Source organism: Elephantulus edwardii, unplaced genomic scaffold, assembly GCF_000299155.1.
Source record: "Elephantulus edwardii isolate Elephantulus edwardi_28Jun2011 unplaced genomic scaffold, EleEdw1.0 scaffold00010, whole genome shotgun sequence".
NCBI lineage: Eukaryota > Metazoa > Chordata > Mammalia > Macroscelidea > Macroscelididae > Elephantulus > Elephantulus edwardii.
In genome coordinates this window covers 18,081,026-18,105,212 of record NW_006399760.1, presented here as the reverse complement: position 1 = coordinate 18,105,212, position 24,187 = coordinate 18,081,026, and the positions used below count along the sequence as shown (strand labels likewise).

At 39.6% G+C, this 24,187-nt stretch overlaps 1 protein-coding gene across 1 annotated transcript in view; it reads right to left on the bottom strand.

Moving 5' to 3' along the window:
• LOC102847513 (methyl-CpG-binding domain protein 5-like) overlaps window positions 1-24,187 on the bottom strand; it is a gene marked incomplete at its 5' end in the record, with an annotated part of 103,178 nt that overhangs the window by 6,667 nt on the left and 72,324 nt on the right. The window contains 1 exon segment of the mRNA XM_006880812.1: window positions 13,544-13,617. Coding sequence (XP_006880874.1) covers window positions 13,544-13,617 — 74 coding nt within the window.

Here is a 24,187-nt window from a genome sequence, read left to right as displayed (position 1 = left end):
AGGGTGGAGGGACAGCACAGGAGGGGAAGACCCTCTATGAGGTGGATTGATTCAGTGACTGGGGTAATCGGGATGGGTGTGTTGGAGACAGTGAGACTGGCACAGGATAAAGCAGGGTTAAAGGGCTGTTGTACAAAGGGTTGCAATGAGTCACATGACAGCACTTAACAATAATGTATACTTAAGTCAGTTTAATGGCAAGAAAAGATCAATGTACTGACTTGAACAACATTCTAAGGCTGACACAGTACCCATCTTCCCTCCTTCACCTTTTGCTGGTCTGTAAAAAAGCTTCTACCTTTGGTAATTTCCCCAATTATTTTCAGAAACTTAAAATCCAGTAGAGTGTATGGGGAAAATTTCCTTCAAGGATTTTTTTTATTTGAAAAATATAAGAAGTTCTTTCTATTTGTCACTAACCCCAGTCCACTCCTTTTCCCATTCCGAGGCCAGGTCCCCAAAGGTGATTACGCTGTCTCTACTGCCTTACATTTTACACTGCATACCCACGGACAGTAACAGTACTGCTCTGTGTTGTTTTATGCACATATAAAGCTATCATGAGATATATATTCTACAATTTTGTTTATTGTCACTGGTTTTGAACACTTTTTAAATTCACATCATACTCATTCTAACTGGCTTACTATTTCAGTATGTATATGTTGTCTTACATTTATCCACCTATTTCAGTTTCAAGATACTTGGGGATTCTGTTTGGATTGTTTTTCAGTGAGAGATATGCTACCTATAATCCTAGGAAATTCAACACTGGGATGCTACCACATCACTTAAGCCTAGCTGGGGCTGGCTGTGGTCTTTTTTTGTGGGCTGCTGACCAGGGTCATTACAGTTTTGTCCATGGACTAATGGGTATAGGTGTGTCAGAGACAATACGGTTGGCTCAAGTTAGAGCAGGATTCAGAGCTGTTGTACACAGAGTCACTATGAGTTGCAAATGACTTGACAATACATAACAACAATAACTCTCCACAATATCACCCAAGCATAATGATTTAAGGAGATAGTTATATGCTTTATATATCTTTGCTGTTGGTAAGAATTTACTGTAACTTTATTTTGTGTACCATAGAGTTGAAACCAACCCATAGCTGACCCTCCAGTGGGTTTTCAGAGGGAGGAGGAGAATGGTCATCCTTCGCCCGTGAAGCAGCTTGTGGATTTGAACGGTATGCCTCTGAGATTGCAGCAAAGCTTCTTGCCACTAAGCCATGAACAAGTCTTCAAAAACATTTGTTTGCTATACATTCTGATGGTAAGATAGTATTAGTTTAAAGTTGCCTACATAAAGTTCTAAGTATCTAACAAAGAGCCAAATGTTTCAACAAAGGACCATCACTGTACCTTGCTCTCCTTATATTTATCTTTTTCCAGTTATTTCATTTATTCATTATTGCACATTTCCCCCTTCCCTCCCTTTCCCCTACCCCTTACTATACCCTACTTGTTCCAAACTATTCTCATACATATAATGTATAATCATATATCCCTTTCAAACAGTTCTTCCCCTCATCTGTTCCAACTCAGTGTTCAACTCTACCCACCCTTCCCCATTTCCTCTGTAACCTCCTCATGTCTGCCCTGTTTTAGAACAGCAGTGCTATGCAGTATTCATTCTTCTGAGACTGAGATATTTCACTTAACATAATATCCTCAAGGCTCCCCCATGGTGTGATGTTTTACTATTTCTTAAACAGAAACAGTCATTATCTATTGAAAATTTACCATGTTCCAAGAATTGTTTTAAATTTCTCTCTATATAAGTGCTCTCATTTAATCTTTATGTCAATTCCATAAAGTATTATTATAAGTCAATGCATACAATACTACTTAATAAGTTTAAAGGGGGAAAGAATCCAGAGAAGCACTGCCTTTGGGTGAGCAGCACAACTTCCCCCAAGTGATGCCATCAAAGTCCCTGATTGGAGATTCTCTCTCACTGCTGTCCACTAGGAACCAACCCACAGCCTACTCTTCAGAGGGTTTTCTGAGGCTGCAAATTGCCTGGGAAGAGACTGTCCATCTTCCTCCTGCCTTTGGCTTGGCATTATAATTCCCTACAGGCTACAGACCTCTCTAAATACAGGATTAGTAATCTAAAAAAAAAAAGGGGGGGGGGAAGAAATATGGCCCTATGCAATTTTTAGAGGTAGTGGAAGGAACACCCACCTTCTAAATTGTTGTAATGTAGAAGATAGATCATTGATGATAAATAATTGTCAAAAGTAACAGAGAAAGAGCCATAACAATTTCTTTCCTAACTATGGCTCTACAGTCAACACTCTTGGTACCAGCAGCCAAGAAATTAAAAAATGAAATGCATTGGGAAAGTCTGCTGTCCGAGACCTCTCCAAAGTACTGAAAAACAATGATGTCAGTCTGGAGATTAAGGTTCACCTGATCAGGGCATGGTCTTTGCAATTACTTGCTATGCATCAGAGCTGGACAATGATGAAGGATGATAGAAGGAGAGTTAATGCCTTTGATCTGTGGTGCTGGACAAGTATTGCATATACCATGGGTTGCTAGGAGAACAAACAAGTTCGTCCTAGGAGAGTGAAGCTAGGCTGCACCTTGGAGGCAAGGATTCTGAAGCTCCATCTGACATACTCTGGACATGCTGCAAGGAGGGATCAGTCCTTGGAGAGTGACGTCATGCTTGAGAGCGTGGAGAGACAGCACAGGAGAGGAAGAGCCTTGATGAGATGGATTGATTCAGTCATGGGGGTAATGAGGATGGGTGTATCAAAGACAATAAAATTGGCACAGGACAGAACAGGGTTTAGGGCCGTTGTACATAGGGTCGTTATGAGTCAGGCAACTTGATGGCACATAACAACAACAACAACAACATGAAAAATTACAACAGCATCACCATTAAATGACAGTGTTCTTCCTATTATAACTAAATAATAGTGGGATCAGGGTCTACTTTTGGAAGAAGATAAATATACAGACATGGAAAATAAAGTTACAGTAAACTCTCATTTTTTTGTAGTAGATATGTTTTATAACATTAACACAAATATCTAGTTAGTGAATACTAAACCAGTGCTCATCTTGGGAATACCGACAGATGGTGAAAGAGAGGAAGACCCTCAACGAAGTGGGTTGACGTGGTGACTGTGGCAATGGGCTTGTGAGTGTGAGACACTGCGAGGATGGTACGGGATAAGCCAGTGTTTGGATCTGTTGTTCACAGGACCATTATGAGTCATCCTGAATTCGACATCTAACAACAACAAAACCACTGTTCTTGGGGAAATACAAATTACGGTTTTATGGTTCCAGTGAGTCTCTGGTCACATTTCCGCCAACTGATTAATATATAATCTCACTTTATGTGTGTTCCTGTTTAAGGACATCTTCTGTACTATATATTGTTGTTTCCCTAACCCTGAATTCACAGATAGCATTAATTATTCAAACCTGACTGATGAGTATTTAACAATTTCTCCTTAAGGCACACCACACAGCCTTCTTGCACTTAGGACCTTAGACCCTCAGCACTATGTTTGGGGCCATTTCTGTGAGCTCACCAACAAAACAGGAGAATTTGAAAATTGTCATGCAATTTAACTTAATGTAATATACCACCAAACAGTGGCAAGAAGCTGTGCTGCAATCCCAAAGGTGTGTGGTTTGAATCCGCCAACTCCTATGTGGAAGAATGAAGAGCAATTTCCTCCAATGCAATTAACTGCCTCTGAAAATCTACCGAGGGTCAGCTATGGGTCAGATCTGGCTCGATGGTAAACAACAACACAACCACCAAACCAGAACCCCAAATGAGACCTACTGCAGTTAAGCTGATTCCAACCTACCGTGACCCTCCACTGGGTTTCTGACTGTAAATCTTTGTGGGAAAAGACTGCCCATCTTTCTCCCACTGAGAAGCTGGTGGCTTCAAATCACTGGTAACAAACTACATCCCCAGAGCTCCATAGAGCCTTGCAACACCAAAAGGACATTCTTGTCTACTGTTGTTGTTGTGTACTGTTAAGAGTCAGAAGCAACCGATCGATGGCTGACCCTCTGGTGCGTTTTCAGAGGCAGTTAGTCACATGCGAGGAGATCACCTATCCTCCCACAGAGCAGCTGGTAGCCCTGAACCATGTGCCTTTGGGATTGCAGTGCAGATTCTTGCCACTAGGCCATCAGGTATGAGAGTTGCAATATTAAGGCAGAGAACTGCTTTGTTCAATCTTAGCTGGAAATGTGTATATCAAACAACTTATATATTTCACAGCCCTGTACATGTCAGTGAGTGATCATGAATATTGATTTTTGGGTAACAAATTTTAATGGGTAAGGGAGTTTTCAAGTACAGTTTCCATGAACAATGATCACTGATTGTATGTGAAAATACCAAAAGAATCCAGGGGTAAAGAGAACCTCTCTGAGATTCCAACTCTGCACAGAATGTTTTCTCACTTACTGGTCAGGCTAGGGAAGGAGGAATTTAACAGAGGAAGGAGAGCTCCATGAGTCCATGGAATCAACAATTAGCCCAAACCCAGCCTTCAAGTCCACAGGGCCTCCCTGTGGAGTCCCTTCTACTATTTTCTATTTCCTGCTGGCATTTAATGATAAACATTTTTACTAATGGACACTCTACAACCTACTTGATTAAGCACTAGATTTTCATATAATCATATTTCTAATCACTGATGGAGATAATTGCCACTTCTCATCTTCATTGTATATATTTTCACACACTATTCTTATCTCCATTAATTAAAAAAAAAAAGTCAGGTATGCATTTGTGAATGAGACCAAAAATAAAAGGAAAATAAGAAACTGCATGTTGCTGTACATTGTCAGTTTGGAATGTAAGGAAATAACTTAATATAGAAGGAACCCTGGTGGCATAGTAGGTGAAGAGCTTGGCTGTTAAGTGGAAGGTTGCTGGTTCGGCTCCACCAGGCTCTCCAGCGGGGAAAGACGTGCAGGCTCCTGTTACGGTTAAAGACTTGAACCTGGTGCAGAGTTTCAATGAACTTGATAGCAGTGGGGTTGGTTTTGTTTCAACTTAATGTAGAAAGGAACAAATCTGGGTGAGATTCAGACAGAATCCTATAATCTGAAATTCATAGAAGATGCAGTTTTAAGATATTTTAATATGGTAAGCATCAACCTTGGTCATAAAGTGAAATGTGATTTTTAAAAATCATCTAATCACTCTGATGTAGTCTGTAGTGAGTAATGCTTCCAACTCAAAGGCTGCACCTCTCTGGAGGTTTAAATCTGCCTGGGGCTCTCTAGAAGGTGAGCAATATCAGTGCTCTCTGGAGGTCTGAATCTGTCAGGGGCGGAGAGCTCTGCGAGAGAAGGGGCAATCTCCTCAATGCTCTCAGAGGTCTGAACTTGCAGGGAGGGCTCTACAGGAGAGGGTGGGCAATCTCCTCAGTGCTCTCTGGAGGTCTGAATCCACCAGGGGCTCTGTGGAAGAAGGGACAATCTCCTCCAATGCAATGTACAACCCTGGAAATCCACTTGCAGGTCAGCTATGAGTCTGTTCTGGCTCAACAGCAATAACCTGAGTTTATAATTTTCTAATAGCATTAAAAATCACACTACCAAATAAATTTAGTTATGCATATAAACAAAAGATTTGATTCTTCATGTTAGTTAAAAAATTTTTGGGGGTAATTTATCCATATCAGTTTAAAGATATTTCCTTACAGTTTAGTTATAGAAAAGTGAAGATTAAAATGACTAGACAAAGTTCTAAATATCTAATATGGCAGTAGTTGTGTGCTGTTGAGTCAAACCCACGTCCTGCTGACCTCTCCAGCGAGTTCACAGGCAGTAAATTGCATAGGAGGAGAATGCCCATTCTTCTGTGGAGCAGCTAGTGGATTTGAACCGGGTGCTTTTGGCATTGTAGCACAGCCTCTTACCACTAGGCCACCATATTTCAAATTGAAAGCATCAGTTAATTTTTTTTTCACTTGTATGTTTATAATAAAATAGCTATTTACTATATAAACAGCAAAGGAGCTCTGTTGGTATAATGGGTAAGGATTTGCTTTGCCAACCTAAAAGCACGCAGTTCAAAGTCACCAGCTGCTCAGTGGGAGAAAGATAGGTAATCTCTCATGCAGTTTGATGCTTCTGAAAACTAGCTATAGGGACATCTATGAGTTGGTTCAGACTTGGTGGCATACAACTACAACAACAACAACTAAGTAGCAAAATACTAAGTGCAAAGCACTGTACTAAGGTTCTCTATTATTTCATTCGACTCTTGTAACAATCATAACAGATAACTTCTAATATCTTCATTTTAGAAATGGGGACTTTAAGCTCAGACAGCATTAAGAAATTTGTTCAGTTGTGATGTGGAAAAAGCAGGATCTGAATGTAGATTACTATGGTCTTTTAATCATCTTGTACTAAATCTCCTTTTCAGCCTCTTCTTAGTCTACAAAAGCGGCAAATCTTTGTCATTTAAAAAATCTTCTCATCATATTTTTCATATGCACAGCAGAAAGAAGAATAAATATTAGCTCTCTCTACTGCATTATTCTTATTAACTCTTTAATCCATGGGCAATTTTTACATATATCAATCTACCCTAAACTGTTCTAAGATTACCATTGGCTTTCAAACTGCCTAGGTCATCTAAAATTGTTCTTTCATTTTAAAACAAGCCACAATAACTAAAATTCTACCTTGAGTTTATCCCACCTAATTCAAAACCATCTCAGGAATAGGCTTGAGGGTTTGAACACTAATGACCAAAGATCAGATGAACTGTATCATCCATGAAAAAACGCAAAAGGTCATTACAAAGACAGAAGAGGAAGAAAAGACTGACGTGGCTGTCAGGAGAGTCTCTGAATATTGAACTAGAGCACAGAGAAGCCCAAGCAAAGGGAAGAAATCAGAAAGGTAAGGAGCTGAACAGAAGATTTCAAAGAGTAGCTCAGCAAGACAAAACACATTTACATATTTGTAATGAAAAGTGTGAAGAGCTAGAGTCAGAAAATCAAAAGGGATGAATTTGCTCAGCATTTCTCAAGCTGAAGGAGAACTGAATAAATTCAAGCCCTGAGTTCCACTACTTAAAGATGCTATGGATAGTAGAATACTGAATGATCTAGGAAGCATCAAAGGAAGATGGAAAGAATACAGAGTCACTGTACCCAAAAGAATTGGCTGACACAAAGGAATTTCATGAAACAACTTATGATCAAGAGGCAGTGGTAATGAATGAACAAGTTCAAGCTGCTTTGAAGAAACTGGGGTGGGGGGGAGTAAAGCCCCAGGAATTGATGGAATACCAATTAACGTATTTCAACAAAGAGATGCTGCCCTGGATGTGCTCACCAGGTAGTGCTAAGAAACCTGGAGTATAACTACCTGGTCAGCTGATTGAAAGAGATCTATACTTATTCTCATTCCCCCAAAAAAGTGATCCAACAGAGTGTGGAAATTATTGAACAAGATCACTAATATCATATGCAAGCAAAATCCTGCTGAAATGACTTTTTTAATGCATAAATTCCTGCAAAAGTACGTTGACAGAGAACTGCCAGAAATACAAACTTGGTTTAGAAAAGACTGTGGCTCTAAGGATATCATTGCCAATGTCAGATGGATCCTGGCTGAATTTAAAAAAAAAAAAAAAAAGAGTATCAGAAGAAAGTCTGGTTTATTTTATTTTTTTTTTAAATTGACTATGCAAAGGCATTTGACTGTGTGGATCACAACAAATTGTGCCTAACCTTGAGAAGAATGGGAATCCCAGAACACTTCATTGTGTTCATGTGAAACCTATACTCAGATCAGAAGCAGTCATCTGAACAGGGAAAGGAAACACTACATGGTTCAAAATCAAGAAAGAAGTGTGCCAGGGACTGTCCTTTCTCTATATCTTTTAAATCTATAAGCAGAACAGATCATTCGGGAGGCTGGACTTTATGAGTAGGATGTGGTAACAGGACTGGAGGAAGACTCGTCAAAAACCTGCTTTATAAAGATGACACAACCTTGCTTGCCGAAACTGAGGAGGACCTGAAGTGTTTGCTGTAGAAGGTCAGAGACTGCAGTCTTCAATATGGATTGCATTTCAACATCAAAAAGACAAAGATTCTTACCACTGAGGCAATTTGCAAAGTCACGATAGATAGAAGAGATTGAGATTGTTAAAAATTTCATTTTTCCCACATCCATAGTGAACATTCTTGGCACTAGCAGTCAGGAAATCAAGAGACAAGTTACATTGGGAAAGCCTGCTGTCAGGGACCTCTTTAGAGTGCTAAAGAGTAAAGATGTCAGTCTAGAGACCAAGGTGAACCTGATCCAGGCCATGATCTTCGCAGTTACTTGCTATGTACCAAAGAGCTGGATGATGACTAAGGGTTACAGAAGAAGAATCAATGCCTTTGAGTTGCAGTGCTGGAGAAGAGTACTGACCATACCACGGGCTGCCAAGAAACCCTCTCTGGAGAGGATAAAACCAGGTTGTTCTTTGGAAGCAAGGAAATTGAAGCTCCATCTCAACATACTCTGGGCACGTGGCCAAGAAGGATCAATCAGCGAAAAATCCCATCCTTGGAAGGCTTGAGGGACAGTGCAAGAAAGGAAGACCCTAGAGGAGATGGACTGATACAGTGACTACAGTAACCCTAGGGCAGGTATATCAGAGACAGTGAGATTGGCTCAGAAATAGGGCAGGGTACACAGCTATTGTTCTTAGGGTTGCTGTGAGTCATAATTGACTTGATGGCACATAACAGCAATGATCATCCATTCATTCTGAAATTCTTTGGCTTTGGCTTCTAAGACTGTACTTCCCCTGATGTTCCTCCTCCTTTTGACTATTTGTTTCACCTCTTGCATTCTATTGAGTAAACCTCCAAATGTTCCAAAGGTCACCCTTTATCTCTTCAAATTGTTCAAAATATCTGTGCTTTCAGGCATTTTAAATATTTTTCAAAAATGTATTTCATTATTATTCAGAATATTCACAGTTAAACAGATGCTAATTTGACTGCTTCTACATGTACAATCAGTGACACTGATAACATTCCTGGAGTTGTGCAACCATTCTCACTGCCCTTTTCTGAGCTGTCCTCCCATTAACTGGCCCCTCAAAGTCCTATCTAACCTTACGAGTTGCTGTTGCCACTTTGATTCCATAGAGATAACACTTTCAAGAGCATAGTAATCAACCTTTTTACTAGCTAAGCTAAAAAATACTGTTTGATTCTAAGAAAACTAGGGGACAGTTTTAAGTTTTAAAGATTTTCTCAGGGAAATTGTTTCAGGAGTTTAAAATTGTTTAAGGAGTTCAAAAGCCCAGAATCCATTAGACTTTTAAATCCTGTTTTGTATTTCCTTCCTCCCTTTTAAATAGGATTCTTCTATTGAATTTTTGCTGGAAATATTCAGTAATGAACAACTTATCAGAAGAGGGGATGAATATTTTCACTTGAAGAATGCGATCTGGAAATGGAATTGTACAAGTAGAAATGGTTGAACTGGTAACGGATTCATTGTGCATATTCTTCACAACGAAATACAATTTTAAAAAGAAAAGTTTGGTATTAAAATAAAAAGTTCTGTAATGTTAGGTGGGCACCATCCAGCTCTTCTGGTCTCATGGCAAAGAAAGTAGTTGCCCATGGAAGCAGTTAGCCATAAATTCCATATCCTCTTTCCCCCTCTGAGTCTCCTTTCCCTTCTGATGCTCCAGGCAAATAGAGCTGAAAATTTTGTCTTTCCTTTAGCACTTTCAAGCTTAGAAGACCCTAAGAAATACACACACAACTTGAAGATAAAACAGAAGCACTGAAAACATTAGACTAATTAACTGAGATGTCCATGAAACCATTACACTAACCTCCAGAGCAGAGAGCGCTGGTGGCGTAGTGGTAAGAACCTGCACTGCCATCTGAAAGGTGCTCAATTAGAATCCACCTGCTCTCCACAGGAGAAGGATGGGCAATCTCCTCCCAGGCCATTTCCTGCCTCTAACAATCCACTGAAGGGTCAGCTATGAGTCAGTTCTGACTTAACAGCACATAACAAACTCCAAAGCCAAGAACTAGATCTAACAAAGTTTTGTTGTGCATAAGCAACTTTTTATTCTTCTTGTTATATATACAACTTTTGCCAATTCAACTTTTTATAGGTGTACAGCTTCTTGTCTTTGCAATTACGTGCTATGCATCAGAGAGTTGGATAGTGAATAGGGATGATAGAAAGAGAATTGATACCTTTGAGCTATGGTGCTGGAGAAGAGTTATGACTATACCATGGACTGCTGGGAGAACCAACAGGTTTGTCCTGGAGAGGGTGAAGCCAGAATGTTTCCTGGAGTCAAGGATTCTGAAGCTTTGCTGACATACTTTGGGCATGTTGCAAGGAGGGACTGGTCCTTGGAGAGGGACATCACGTTTGGGAGAGTGGAGGGAGGGACGGTGCTGGAGAGGAAGACTCTTGATGAGATGGATCGATTGTGTAAGTGGAGTGGTGGGAATGAGTGTGTCTGAGACAGCGAGGTTCGCACAGGAGAGAACAGCATTTAGGGCTCTTGTACATAGGGTCGCTATGAGTCGCAACAGCAACAGTTTCTTTACAACAATTATAAGAATTGGCTGTGTAACCCTAACACTTAATCAACACAGTATTTCTATCAGTATTAACCTGTATCCCTTTTCCCTCCTAACTTCTGGTAACCACTAATAAACTTTGTCTCTACACATTTGCCTTTTCTTCTCTTTATAAGTGAAGACATATTGTATTTGTCCTTTTATGTCTCAATGATTTTCACTCTATCAGATTCTTCTTCTCCCCAGTCTCACTTCTGTCCCAACTGTGTACACAATTGCTTATCCTACAGGCATTCTGAACTCATCATGTTCAAAATTTCACCCAACAGTTGTCCCTGTAGTCCACATTTCAGTCAGTGTTTCCATCACTCACCAGTCACCACACTAAAACCCACAATGCCGGGCTGTCCTGAGCATGCAAACCCATCAACCAGAGCTACCTATTTTTCCTGGACCATAATGCTTCTCATCTGGCCTTATTACTCATCTTTATTACTCCTCTCCTGGTTTAAGTCTCTTGTTTAGACAACTGCTGTGGTTTCATGAATGATCTCTGCATCTCTAATGTTATTCCCTTAAAATGTATCCTCCACTCAGTCACATCTAATGTGCACATTCAACCCCATGCCCTAAAAGTCACTCCTCCTTGGATAAAAAATCCTCTTGGCCCTTACTGGGTCCTTCAAGATCTGGTTTAGTATCTGTAGCTTCATCTCTTACAGCTTCTTTTCTGACATTTTATGCTCCTTCAAATGCAAATTGTTATTTTCATCTAAATGCAAGCCCGCCCATCTTAGTCCTTGTTTCCTGCAGGTTGGCTGATACCTACGTAATGTGTAAGGATAGCTCAGAAAGCCAACCTGTTATCTGTTATCTTCTCTAGAAGCCTCCTCTTGACTGAGTTTAATGCTCTTACTCTATGATCCCCCCACACACCAAAAAAAGTATCTATATATAGCACGCAGTTTAAGGCCACCTGCTGCTCTGTGGAAGAAGGATGGGCAATGTCCTCCTGTGCAATTAAATGCCTCTGAAAACCCACCAGAGGGTCAGCTATGGATTGGTTCTGACTCAACTGTACACAAGAAGAAGAAGAAGAAGAAGAAAAAATATATATATGAAATTTTGTGGCAATTTTCAAATTATATTTCTTTCTAGATCTATAGCCTTCAATAAACAGTAAGAATTGGGCACTGTAATGTTATATCTGGCACAATAATTTTTCATTTTCTTTCTAAAGGGAAATTACTCTCTTTTTATTGAAGAACAAATAGGTTATTTGGCTCAGTAGATCACTTATTAAAGGGACTCTCAGCTAACTATTTACAATATCTAAGTCAAAGTTTCCTCCTCCCATCGTGTCATTGAAGGGCGCAAGGATGGATTCTAAATCACATAGATAAAGCGTAAAGCATTGTATTGGATACCTACAAGGCAATACACTCCAGCTAAACAATCGTATGATAAATGCAAGTGTTGTGTTTACTAGCATTTACTTTGTATTTTCTCCCCTTTTGTTTCTACAATCCAAATTCTAAGTTTATGATTATCAAGAAGAGAGTGTCTTTTGGGAATGCTATCAGGGCCTACAAATAGTATGTCAATTTTGAAGAAAAATTTGAAAAGTAGCTGTTTGTTATTTATTACCCTTTAGAAAATGCTTATCTGAAAATATATGAGATAACCCAAGCTCATTTCCAAGTTCAAATATTTTTGGAGTACATTTCTGTGTAAATCAACTCTATTTTGGACATTTTGCACATAATCAAACTAACTGATATATTTCACTGGAGCAAACAGTTGATGTGAAACAGAAAGAAGCAGGTCCTGTTGAATATTTCATGGCAAAGGTCCACTGCAATTTGTGATGGTGGTTATCTAAAATATCCTTCCTTTCATCCAGACCTTGTATTAATTGTATAAGCCTCAGCCTACTACTAAGATCTCTACAGGGAAATGCCACTTCAGTCAGGGCAGAGGGCATCCAGATCCTTGAATTTCTTTTCAGGCCAACAGAGAAGTTATCTGGCAATTCACTTGGCCTTCGTCTCAACCAACATCAACTCGCTACCTTCCAAAGGAGACCCAGATGGACACAGACCTATAGGCATTTGTTCACTGTGGTGGTCCCCTTTATAAAAGACATCCCAGTAAGGAAGAGATTTTATTTCCAAGATTTGCGGACTTCTAAAATTTTGCCACTGGCAGGAACTCGAAGATATCACAAAAGAATGGGAGCTCTTTAAAAGATATCAATGTTAACCATGTTAAATTAATAATAATTTTGATGTCCATTTTGTAAACCTTGACACTCAAGCAAAAGTTAAACTAGTACTTTTTAAAAAGATACAAAAAAATATTAAGATGGAAAAGATACAAAACCATTAAGCCCATAGTTTTGGGGAAACTAGGAATATCATTTTATAAGTGAATAAAATTAATAGGAAATTCTTACTTGCACAATAATAGCTATTATTTATAGCAACTGAAAGAGTATGCCAACTACATATTTTTAAATAACCTTCCATTCATATATACATTTCTATTCCTCTCTTAGCATGAAATAATTAAGATACACAAAGCAACCATAATCATGTGTGCAGTGGAAATATTTCTCCTGAGTTTTTTGAGCTGCAAATGGATAGACTTTCATTAATACTTCACAGACTATTTAATTACTATACGTCACGGATCATAATCATAGCTCCTTTCCCATTTATTGAGAGGGATGAAGATGGAGGAAGAGAAGAGGCAAATGCCATATACACTATAAACCAATAGTTAGGACAATACTGTCTGTAGGAGCCAATTCTGCCTGTGTATAGTGACCATCTTCAGTGAGAACTATAAAAACTACACTTTCAGGCAAGACAAAACTGTGATTTTATGATTTCTTTGAGATGAAACCAGTTAATGAAAGCCTTCAGAGACAAAAAGAAAAAGAGTAGGGGGCTTACTTTCTGTTCCTTTTCCGGGCTCGGCTGTAGGCTTCCAAACCTTCTGTTAGTGTCTTCAATTTGTCGGGCTCCACCTGAGTGAATGTATGAAGACCAAACCACATTACCCAGACCTGATATTGTCAAGCACTGCTTTAACTTTGCTGCTGATCAAGCAGGTTCTGCACTGGATAGGGGGAGGCTTCCCGGTCACCTCCCTGCAAATGTCTGTTAGTCCTCCTTCAATCAGAGGCAGAGTCCGTGGCTCCAGGCTGCAATGTCAGTGGACATTAAAGACCACTTGACTTTGATACAGTCAACATTTCAAAAATCCAGTCTGGAAACAAAACCTGGAATTTAAGTGACTTTACAAAACCATACCCCTCGGGCATCGTGACTTGCTTTCTCTATTGCTAACATTTATCTGCAAAGCTGTATTCCAATTCAAACTCACTGCTGTCCAGCCAGCACTGACTCTCAGCTGACCCTGCGGGGGGTTTTCAGAAGCTGTGAATTGCACATGAGGAGACTCCCCATTTTTCTCCTGTGGAGGCATAGTTTGAACTGCCAGAGACTTGCTGCCTTTGGGATAGCAGCTCAGCTCTCTACGGACGAGCCACCAGAGCTCAGGGAGGACTAAAGAAGTGGTTAGTGAAGGGTGTGTGCACTGGAGAAAGTGGAGCTGAGTTTCAATTCTACCTCTTTACTTCTTAGCATGATAAAACACTTAAATTTTATGAGTCTCAGTTTCCTGCTCTTTAAAATGAGGTCAGTAATACCTACCTTTCTGCTAGAATTCTGACAAATGAAGTAATTAAATCATGTTGACCACTTGGCCTTACACAGTGCAACTATTACAACTTAATATGCACCAGGCTCTGCAGAGGGCCTACAACAAGTGAGACAAGGGACCACCCTGAGTCCTAACTGTTGTGAGAAGAGGGTGTGTCCTCTCCTCTACCCAGCTTTATCCCTTCTCAGCACGTGTGAACTGCTACCAATAATGTGGCCACCAAGCTATTGATTGGCAGGGAGTCTGAGGGCAAACAGCCTTTGCTCTCTCTAAACCCATCCCATCAGCTGATTCTGACTCATAGTGCTCCCATCTACCAATCCAGTATTCCCTACTGAGGTTCCAAAAGTCACTTCTAAAATCCAAATTGTAAGTAGAAAAAAATGTGTATATGATTTTGGAATAAAAACACTGTTAGTAAAAGCACTGCTATTTTTAATGATTTTCTTTTGGTAGGGGAAGAGATGGAAAATACTCCAAGAAAATACCCTCAAAACAATTGACATAAAAACTGTTGCTGACTGTGCAAAGTTCCAAAGTAAGTCTCCCAGCCTTTCCCTCAACGCTGACACATTTCCACATGTTGGAAATGAGGCTTCATCTTATATGCACTCACATGAAGGGAATATGAATGCTCTTTCACATGTCTTCAGGTAACCTATAGCTAATTGCCTTTATATTTAAACCTCCTTGAAGGTAGAAAAGAAGCTCTCCTCTAACAAACCTTACATGTAACAAACAGGGTTCACTGGTGATTTAACAAGAGCCCACAAAAGAGACTGATGCAGCAACCGAGGGCAGGTTCACATTGCATCAGGGCAAGACACCATAAGGAAAACTTAGTTCACCTGCTCATCTTCATTTTAAAACCAAGTTTGGCCAAATTACATTTTGAGTCTTGGTTTCTTTTTTTTTAAATGAGGATGAGGAGGGCAGTAAAAATATTTCTAGTGTGTGCATTTATTGTGTAAAAATATAAAGGTTTAGCACTTACTATAATAATACTGCTAATAATATCTTTATTAGTTTACAGATGACACACTTTGCCTGTAAGAATCATGGCCAGACACTAAAAGACTCAACCACTCCCACCATACCAATGTAATGACGTATTTCCCCATTTGTGAAAGACTATTACATACACACACTACCACCACCATTAACACCTAGAAAAGACTGCTTTGGAGTTTATAAAGCAACTTTATGTTTACTTTCCTTTTGTAATTTCAGCCTTACCACTGCTGTCAAGTCAGTTCTGAATCACAGGGACTTTACAGGACAGAGTAGAGCTGCTGCATGGGGTCTCCAAAGCTGTAAATCTTTATGGGAGCCGGCTGTCTCATCTCCTTTCAGGTGGCTGGGGGTTTCAACTATCAGCCTCTTGTTTAGCAGTCCAACGCTTAATCTATACAACCACCAAGACTCTTCTCATCGCCAGGAATTCTGTTCCTAATTATAGGGACACTCCAGGAAGTTTCTGAAGCTTTAAGTCTTTATGGGAGGTGACTGATTATTTTAATCCCTCTGAACGACTGGTGGATTGGGGCATTTTGGTCAGCAGCCTGACATATAAAGTACTAAGTCACCAGGCCTCCTTCATAGCCTTTGAAGAGATGGGAATAAAATTATCATTCTCAATTTACAGAAAAGAGCACTGAAGCTCAGAAAAGTAGCATATCTAATGACACATGAATGAGGCTGGGTCCTGTCCTTGATCTTCTAACCTAATTTATCGATTATGCCCTATCCAACTACTGGAGGTAAAGTCACAGAAGAAATGAGAAAAGAGGAAACTTTTGGTCAGCTGCCTTATCTCTGTTATAAAATGTGTTATACGCACCCATATACACTAAAACACTGGATCAAACAATTTTAAATCAAATAACAGATTTTCAGGAATTTATATCAAATTGGGTCATTTGCCTTCTACATTAGTAGAGCAACTCACATTTGCGAATAGGGTTGAATACTTCCCAGTGATTTTTCAAAGCACTTCTTTTCCATGATTTTATAATTTAAGTCCGACCCTAAGTTCTCTCAAAATAAACTATTTTACTTTATAAGTTATCCAACAGTCTTTAATAAAAAAAGGAATAATAGTGTTTCTTGAAACTAAATATAAATAAGGTAAGGTGCTATTCTGAAGTGAAAAGGTAATACATATTTGGAAGTAAATGTTTACTGTGTTTCACAGTTTTAGTGCTCTAAAGTTTTAGTGTGAAGGGTACTGTATAAAAGATGTATTGGTTCTGGAGAAATAATCACATAATTGCAACTGTCAAGATACTCTTTAAAGACACCCCTTATCCCAAATGACATCAGAGACAAAGAAATGAGATTTCTAGTTACATAGAATTCATTTTTAAGGAACAACTTTGTAAATAAAGAAAGCACTAGGAAAAAAAATATACAGATGTAACATTTAAAAGACAGAAAGAGGGCAATCTCCTCTCACACAATTTACAGCCTCTGAAAACCTGTTGAAGGGTCAGCTATGAACAGATTCCAACTCCACAGCAATGAGTTAACATTTAAAAGGGTTAAGTACACACACAAATATTTTTACAAAATTCTCCCTCTTTCAGGGAGAAAGATGGACAATCTTTCACTGAAATTTGCAATATTTACACTGAAAAAAAGGAGTCCTGTGAGACATTTGGTGCTTTTCTCTATAATTTGAAGCTTATCTTGTTGTACACGCCAAAGACAGGAGTTCCGTAAATTATTTAATTCCTATCTGGAAGACAAATTGGGAGAGAAATTCCCATAACTTATCTTTACTCATAGTCTGTCATTCTAATAATGACAACAGTAATGACCATCATAGCATATCTCTTTAGACATATCATTTAAGAATTGGAAATGTTTTCCAAAATGTGTGTGCTCTGGAGAACTAACACAAAGTCTGCATGATGCCAGCACTTTAGATCTACCAGGGCTCCTGAGGAGAAATATGGGCAGTGTCCACCTACAATTTAGAGACTTGGAAACCTTGTAAAGGGTCACAATGAGCCACAACACACTCAATGCAATGAGATTTCTTTAAAATCCAAAATGTGCATGTATATACTGTGACCCTATGAACAACAGATCTGAACCCTGTTCTACCCTGTGCCATCATCATACTTCCTGACACACAACAGCCCACTGCTGCAGTCATCATATCAGTCCACCTGGTCTAGGATCTTCCTCTCCTTTGCCAACCCTCCACTCTTCCCAACATCATGTCCTTTTCCAAGGAACAGTCCCTCCTAGCAACATGCCCAAAGTTTGTGAAGCAAAGCCTCACATTCTTGCTTCCAAAGAGCATTCCAGCTGCACCCTCTCAAAGACATATCTGTTTGCTCTTTTGGCTGTCTATAGGATGTTCAGTGCTCTTCTCCAACACCACAGCTCAAAGGTGTCAATTCTTTTTTCTGTCATCCTTAGTCACTGGCCAGCTCTCAGATGCATAGCAAGTGATGGAAAGACCATGGCTTGAATCAGATGTACCTCAGTCCTCAAACTGACATCAATACTCTACACTAATTTGGAGAGGTCCCTAGCTGCAGATTTTCCCAATGCAATGTGTTTCCTTATTTCCTGGCTGCTGGTACCAAGGTGTTAATTGTGGACCTAAGCAAGATGAAGCTGTTGACAATTTCAATCTCCTCTCCATCTATCATGATGCTGCCTATAGGTCCAGTGGTAAGAATCTTTGTTTTTTTTTGACACTGAGATATAATCCATACCGTGACAGCTGCATATCTTGATCTTCTGCAACACGTGCTTCAAGTTCTCCTCACTTTCAGCAAGCAAGGTTATGCCATCCACATAATGTAGATTATTGATGAGCCTCCCTCCAATCCTGATGCCACATTCCACTTCACAGAGTCCAGCTTCTTGAATAATTTGCTCAGCACATATATTGAATAGGTATGGAGAAAGAACACAACCCTGACACACTCCCTTCTTAATTTTAAGCCATGCAGTGGTCCCCTGCTCCATTTGCACAACAGCCTCCTGGTTCAGGTATAAGCTTCTCCTGGACACAGTCAAGTGCTCTCGAATTCCCATTCTTTTCAATGTCAGCCACAACTTGTCATGATCCACACAGTCAAATGCCTTTGCACTGCCAATAAAACACAAACAGACCTTCCCCTGGTATTCTTTATTTTCAACCAGGATCCATCTGACATCAGCAAGGATATCCCTGTACATACAAATGTATATATAGTTCCTAAATTTCCTCACATATATATTGAATATGTTTTATTTCTATTATTCATTCATATTTTCTCAACTCAACATTGCTGTCTAGTGGGAGCTGACTTATAACTGATCCTCCCGTGGTTTTACAAGGCTGTGTACCACACATGAGACTACCCACCTTTTCTCCGAGGGACTGTTGGTGGATTTGAACCATCAGAAAGGCACCACTTTGGGGTTAGTAGTGCAACTCCCTAAGAACTAGGCCACCACCACCAGAACTCCCTCAAATTCTCTAGATGGAACAATTCTTCTATAAGCTGTCCAAACTCACTGCTGTTCAGCTGATTCAAACTCTCAGTGACTTACTATGTGGTTAAGGGGGCTAGAAATCTTAATGGAAGGAGACTACTCATCATTCTCCTAAAAAGCAGCTGTGGGATTCAAACTGCTAACCTCTGGGTTAGCAAACAAACACATACACCACCAGGGGTCCTAATAACCTATTCAGCAGGGTTATAAACATACTTATCAGTCCACACAGTTTCATGATTGAAACATGTTTCTAAACAAGTCTGACTCTGGTCGCTTATTTATTTCCAAAATGCATACTAAACATTGGGTAACCTAAATAAACTTCATTTGGGGTCAGTATATAGTGTTTCAAAAGGATTTTAAGGTTTTTTGGGTTTTTTTTAACAAGAAATCTGCAAACCTTTCAGAAGTCAAAGTAAGGTCTGAGAAGGTTCTGTGAGAAGAACTTGGATCAATGAGTGGGCCACTTTGAAGAGAGCCATTTAACTAAAGAGGATGTCATAACGCCCCACAGGCTTTCTCCTGATAGAATCTCCCATGGGGATTACTTTGGTGGTTACAAGGCTGCCACACAAAGGTTAATGAAGCACAAGCCACAGCACACATATCATAACAGAGATTATCAAAACAGAGATTAGGCAGCTGACCAAACCCTCCCTCTTGGCTCCTTTACATTCCCATTCCATCTCTACAGCATCACGAGCACTTGAGGTGTAGTGGTGGGAGAATGGAAAGCAACCAAACTGAAACTCAGGGCCTGGCTTAGCGATCTGTGATTTGTTTCATTCAGCAGAAAGCTGAAACAGGATCCACATCTCACACCACACACACAAAATCAACTCAAGGTGGATCAGAGACCTGGGAGTAAAGCCCAAAACAAGAATGATCATAAGAGGCAAACTGGGATCAAGCTTACATAACCTACTCTATGGTATAAAGAGATAAAGAGACTGCCAAACACAGCCAGAAATGCACAATCTGGAGAGGATAAAATTGATGGACAGGACCTTCTAAAGATTAAATCCCTGTGCACACTGAAAACATTTTCCAACAGAATGAAAAGAAAACCCACTGACTGGGGGGTAAAAAAAAAAAACCCCATTCGGCAATTCCATTTAAGACAAGGATCTCAAATAAAAAACTTACAGAATCCTACAGGGCCTCCTCCACCAGAAGAAGACTAGTAGATAATACAATTACAAAATGGGCAAAAGACATGGAAAGCCTTCTTAAGGAAAAAGATATTCAGATGGCCAACAGACACATGAAGAAATGCTCAAAATCACTGGCAATAAGAAAGATGCACATCAAACCACAATGACATATCAATCTCACCCCAGGACCAATGCCAGTGTTAAACAGGACAGCATGTAATAAACATACACTGTTGGTGGGATTGTAAATGGTACAACCACTTTGGAATGCAGTTTGGTATTGCCTCAAAAAACTGAATATAGAAATTCCGTATGACCCAGCTACTTCACTGCTTGGAAAACACCTCAAGAAAATTAGAATGGAGGCACAAACAGATATTTGTACACCAACAAATAGGACCATTATTCACCATTGCAAAAACATGGAAATAACCCAAATGTCCAACCACAACTGAATGGATTGAGAAATTATGGTACAGCCGCATTATGGAATACTATGCAGCAACCAGGAGCAATAATTTTAAGAATTATTACATACTTGAGAGGGACTGGAGAGCATTATGCTGAGTGAACTAATGCCGTCCTATAAAGGCCACTATTGTAAAAATAGAACGATAACTAGTGAATCATGTATGGGGATACAAGGAGGGTAAGAGAAGAGGGGTGAGGATGGGCAGGGGTGTAATCATAGGTCACACAATTTGAAGGGTAGAGGGAGGGGTGAGTAAAGAGAATGGGAAAGATCTGGTGTGAAAAACAATGTATATGAACTTTACAAGTAAATCAGTACAAAATAAAGATTTTTTTTTAAAGCCCTCCAAAATCATGATGGATGGTTAGCCATGGGTTGGTTCCAACTCAACGGTATACACAATAACAACAACATAAGAAATATTCACAACCATCAACAAGTGAATAGATAGAAAAACTATGACACAGTCACACAATGGAATTCTATGCAGCACTGAAAAATGAGGAACTCATAAAACATTACTCAACATGGGTGACTCTGGAGGACATTATGCTGAATGAAATATCTCAGTCACAAAAGGTCAAACACTGCGTAACACCACAGTTATGAAACAAGACTGGCATGGGGAGTTGGAGGGAAACTAGGAAAAGAGGGGATAAATAATGAACACTGCATTGGAACAGATGAAGGAAAGAATTGTTTAAAAGGAATGTATTATTAAGCATTATGTGTATGAAAATGGTTCAGAATAAAAAGTGTATTGCAAAGTAGACTGGGGGAGATGTGGGGAGAAGGGAGGAAATTGTGCAACAGGGAATGAGTATGGGGGAGATAGGGAGAATAATGTACAAAAATGTATGGAGGAAAATCCAACTTTTCTGTAAACTCTCATTAAAATCACAAAAAAAAGAGGGAAGGTTTCCAAAACTGTATAAATCTCTATAATACAATTTACGATTTTACCTGAAAGGTTTTTTAAATACTTAGTTTAGTTTTTCTTCATATTTAAAGAGAAAATAACATATTTGACACGTTCTAGTTCTTAATTTATAGTGTTTTTATAAAGGCACAGACTTGTTAGCCTGAATTTGCTCTTGCTTGGGGTTTTTTTTGTTGTTATGTACTGCTGAGTCAGAGCCTTCAGCTGGGTCTCAGAGGTAGTAAATCACATGGAAGAGACGGTCCATCCTTTTCCTATGGAGTGGCTGGTGGGTTTGAATTACATTTCTTCGCGTTGCAGGTGCAACTCCTTACGATGACGCCACCAGAGCTTCCTTATTGTGCTTGCTTGTTTGGAAAAACTAGTCTCTTATGTTGCTTTCTTCCCAAAGATTCTGCTTATGACAGAACACAAACTGCCTCTGCGACCCTAGCAACCAAAATGCAGTACAAAATTGTAGATATTGATTGTTGTTGTTACGTGCCATCGAGTCACCTGCGACTCATCGCAACCCTACATACAACAGCTCTGAACCCTGCTCTATCCTGAACCAGTCTTATCATCTCTGGCACAGCTACCCCTATTGCCTCACTCACTGAGTCAGTCTATTTCATCCAGGGTCTTCCTCTCTTGTGCTGTCCCTCCACCCTCCCAAACATGATGTACCTCTCCAAGGACTGGTCCTTCCCTGCAACATGCCCAAAGTATGCCAGACAAAGCTTCAGAATCCTTGCCTCCAAGGAGCAGCCTGATTTCACCCTCTCCAGGTTGGATCTGTTTGTTCTCCCAGGAGATCATAGCATATTCAGTACTCTTCTCCAGCACCACAGCTCAAAGGTTTCAATTCTCCTTCCATCATCTCTAGTCATTGTCCAGCTTTCTGATGCACAGCAAGTAATTGTGAAGACCAATGCCTGGATTAGGTGTGCCTTAGTCTCCAGACTGATGTCATTGCTCTTCAGTACTCTGGAGAGGTCCTTAACAGTAGACTTTTCCAACGTAATTGGTCTTTTATTTCCTGGCTGCTGGTACCAAGAGTGCTGATTGTAGAGCCAAGCAAACTGAAGTTGTTAACAATCTCAGTTTCCTCACCATCTATCATGATGCTGCCAATTGGCCCAGTGGTGAGAATCTTCTTTTTTTGTTTGTTTTCTTGATGTTGAACTTTAATCTATATTGAAGTCTGCAGTCTTTGATCTTTTGCAGCAAGTGCTCCAGGTGCTCCTCAGTTTCAACAAGCAAGATTATGTCTTCTGCATAATGTAGGTTGTTGATGAGTTTTCCTCCAATCCTGATGTCAAATTCCTTGTCATAGAGCCCAGCCTGCATATAAACTGCCAGATGTGCAGGCTGGGTTTAGGAGAGGCTGTGGTCCTAAGGATATTATAACTAATGTTAGATGGATATTGGCTAAAAGCAAGAGTACCAGAAGAATGCCCATCTGTGTTTTGTTGATATTCATTTGACTATGTGGATCACAACAAACTATGGCTAATTCTGAGAAGAATGGGAAATGTGGAATACCTGATATGTGAAACTATACTTGGACCAAGAGTCAGTTGTTAGAACAGAGAAAGGAAACACTGCATGGTTCAAAATTGGGAACGGAGTACACCAGAAATATGTCCTATCTCTATACCTCTTCAGTCTATATGCAGAACAGGTCACCCAGGAAGCTGGGGATTGATCTGGTCCAGAAAAAGTCTTCATTTCCCATAGTGGTTAAGAAAATATATAAGGCATAGAGCATACACAAAGAATCCTTCCAATAGAGAATTATAGTAGCAAAGGAAACAAATTGCTAATCTTGATAATCTGGCATGGGAAAACTTCCACAGAAAAATATCACAGGAGTGCATACTACCTAATTTCGTTCCCAGGTTCAATTTCTTAGTTACACATGCCCAGAGTGTGAAGGCAAGTTGTCTCTGGTATACCCCACATTGTCAGAACCTACATGCATGTATTGCTGAACTGAAGTCTAAAACAGAAGTCTTATACAGAAGTCTAAAACTGCAAAATAAATTTAGTTATGAATTTCAATAATGATGAGGTTGTGTCAGCTTTGAATGACTATTCAGAGAGCTATTTTTGTATCTCTCTCTACCTGCCAAATAGAACTATGAGAAGAAAGACAAAATGTGACTGGAAGGAGTGGCCTATAGATTAATGCTTTGAAAAACAAGTCTTCATCTATCAGGGTCTATTACACTTACACATACAACCTTCCTTGGCAATCAGGAGATATCTCTAGTAGCCCAACTTCAACACACAAATCCTGGAGTCAACCTGGTATTAAATTCTTTCCTAAATGTCACTTGGTTTTAGAATATACATCAGATGAAAAACCAGCGAAACAGGAAGATCAATGGGACAAAGTCCAAAGCCACTTTAAAAAAAATAACTTGCCAGGGAAAAAAAAATTTTTTTCCTTTAAAATGAATTCAGTTGTTATGGAGAATTTAGCAAAATATGCACCAATTCAGAGTTTCTACACATCGTTTAGTGACACTGATTGTCCAAGTTGTGCTGCCATTCTTGCCCCCCTTTTCAGAGTGGCCAATCATTCATTAACATAAATTCACTGGTCTTAAGGTTCCTTTCTAAGATTTTGAATTGTTACTCTTCATTTATGGAGCCCTGGGGACAAAATGCATTATGCATTGGGCAACTAACCAAAAGGTCAAACTCATCAATAGTTCCATGGAAAAAAGATGAATCATTCTGCTCCTATAAAGATTTACAGCCCCAATAACTGGATGGAGAATTGCCAAGAGCAGCAGGTTTGTTTTTGGAGTGGTTT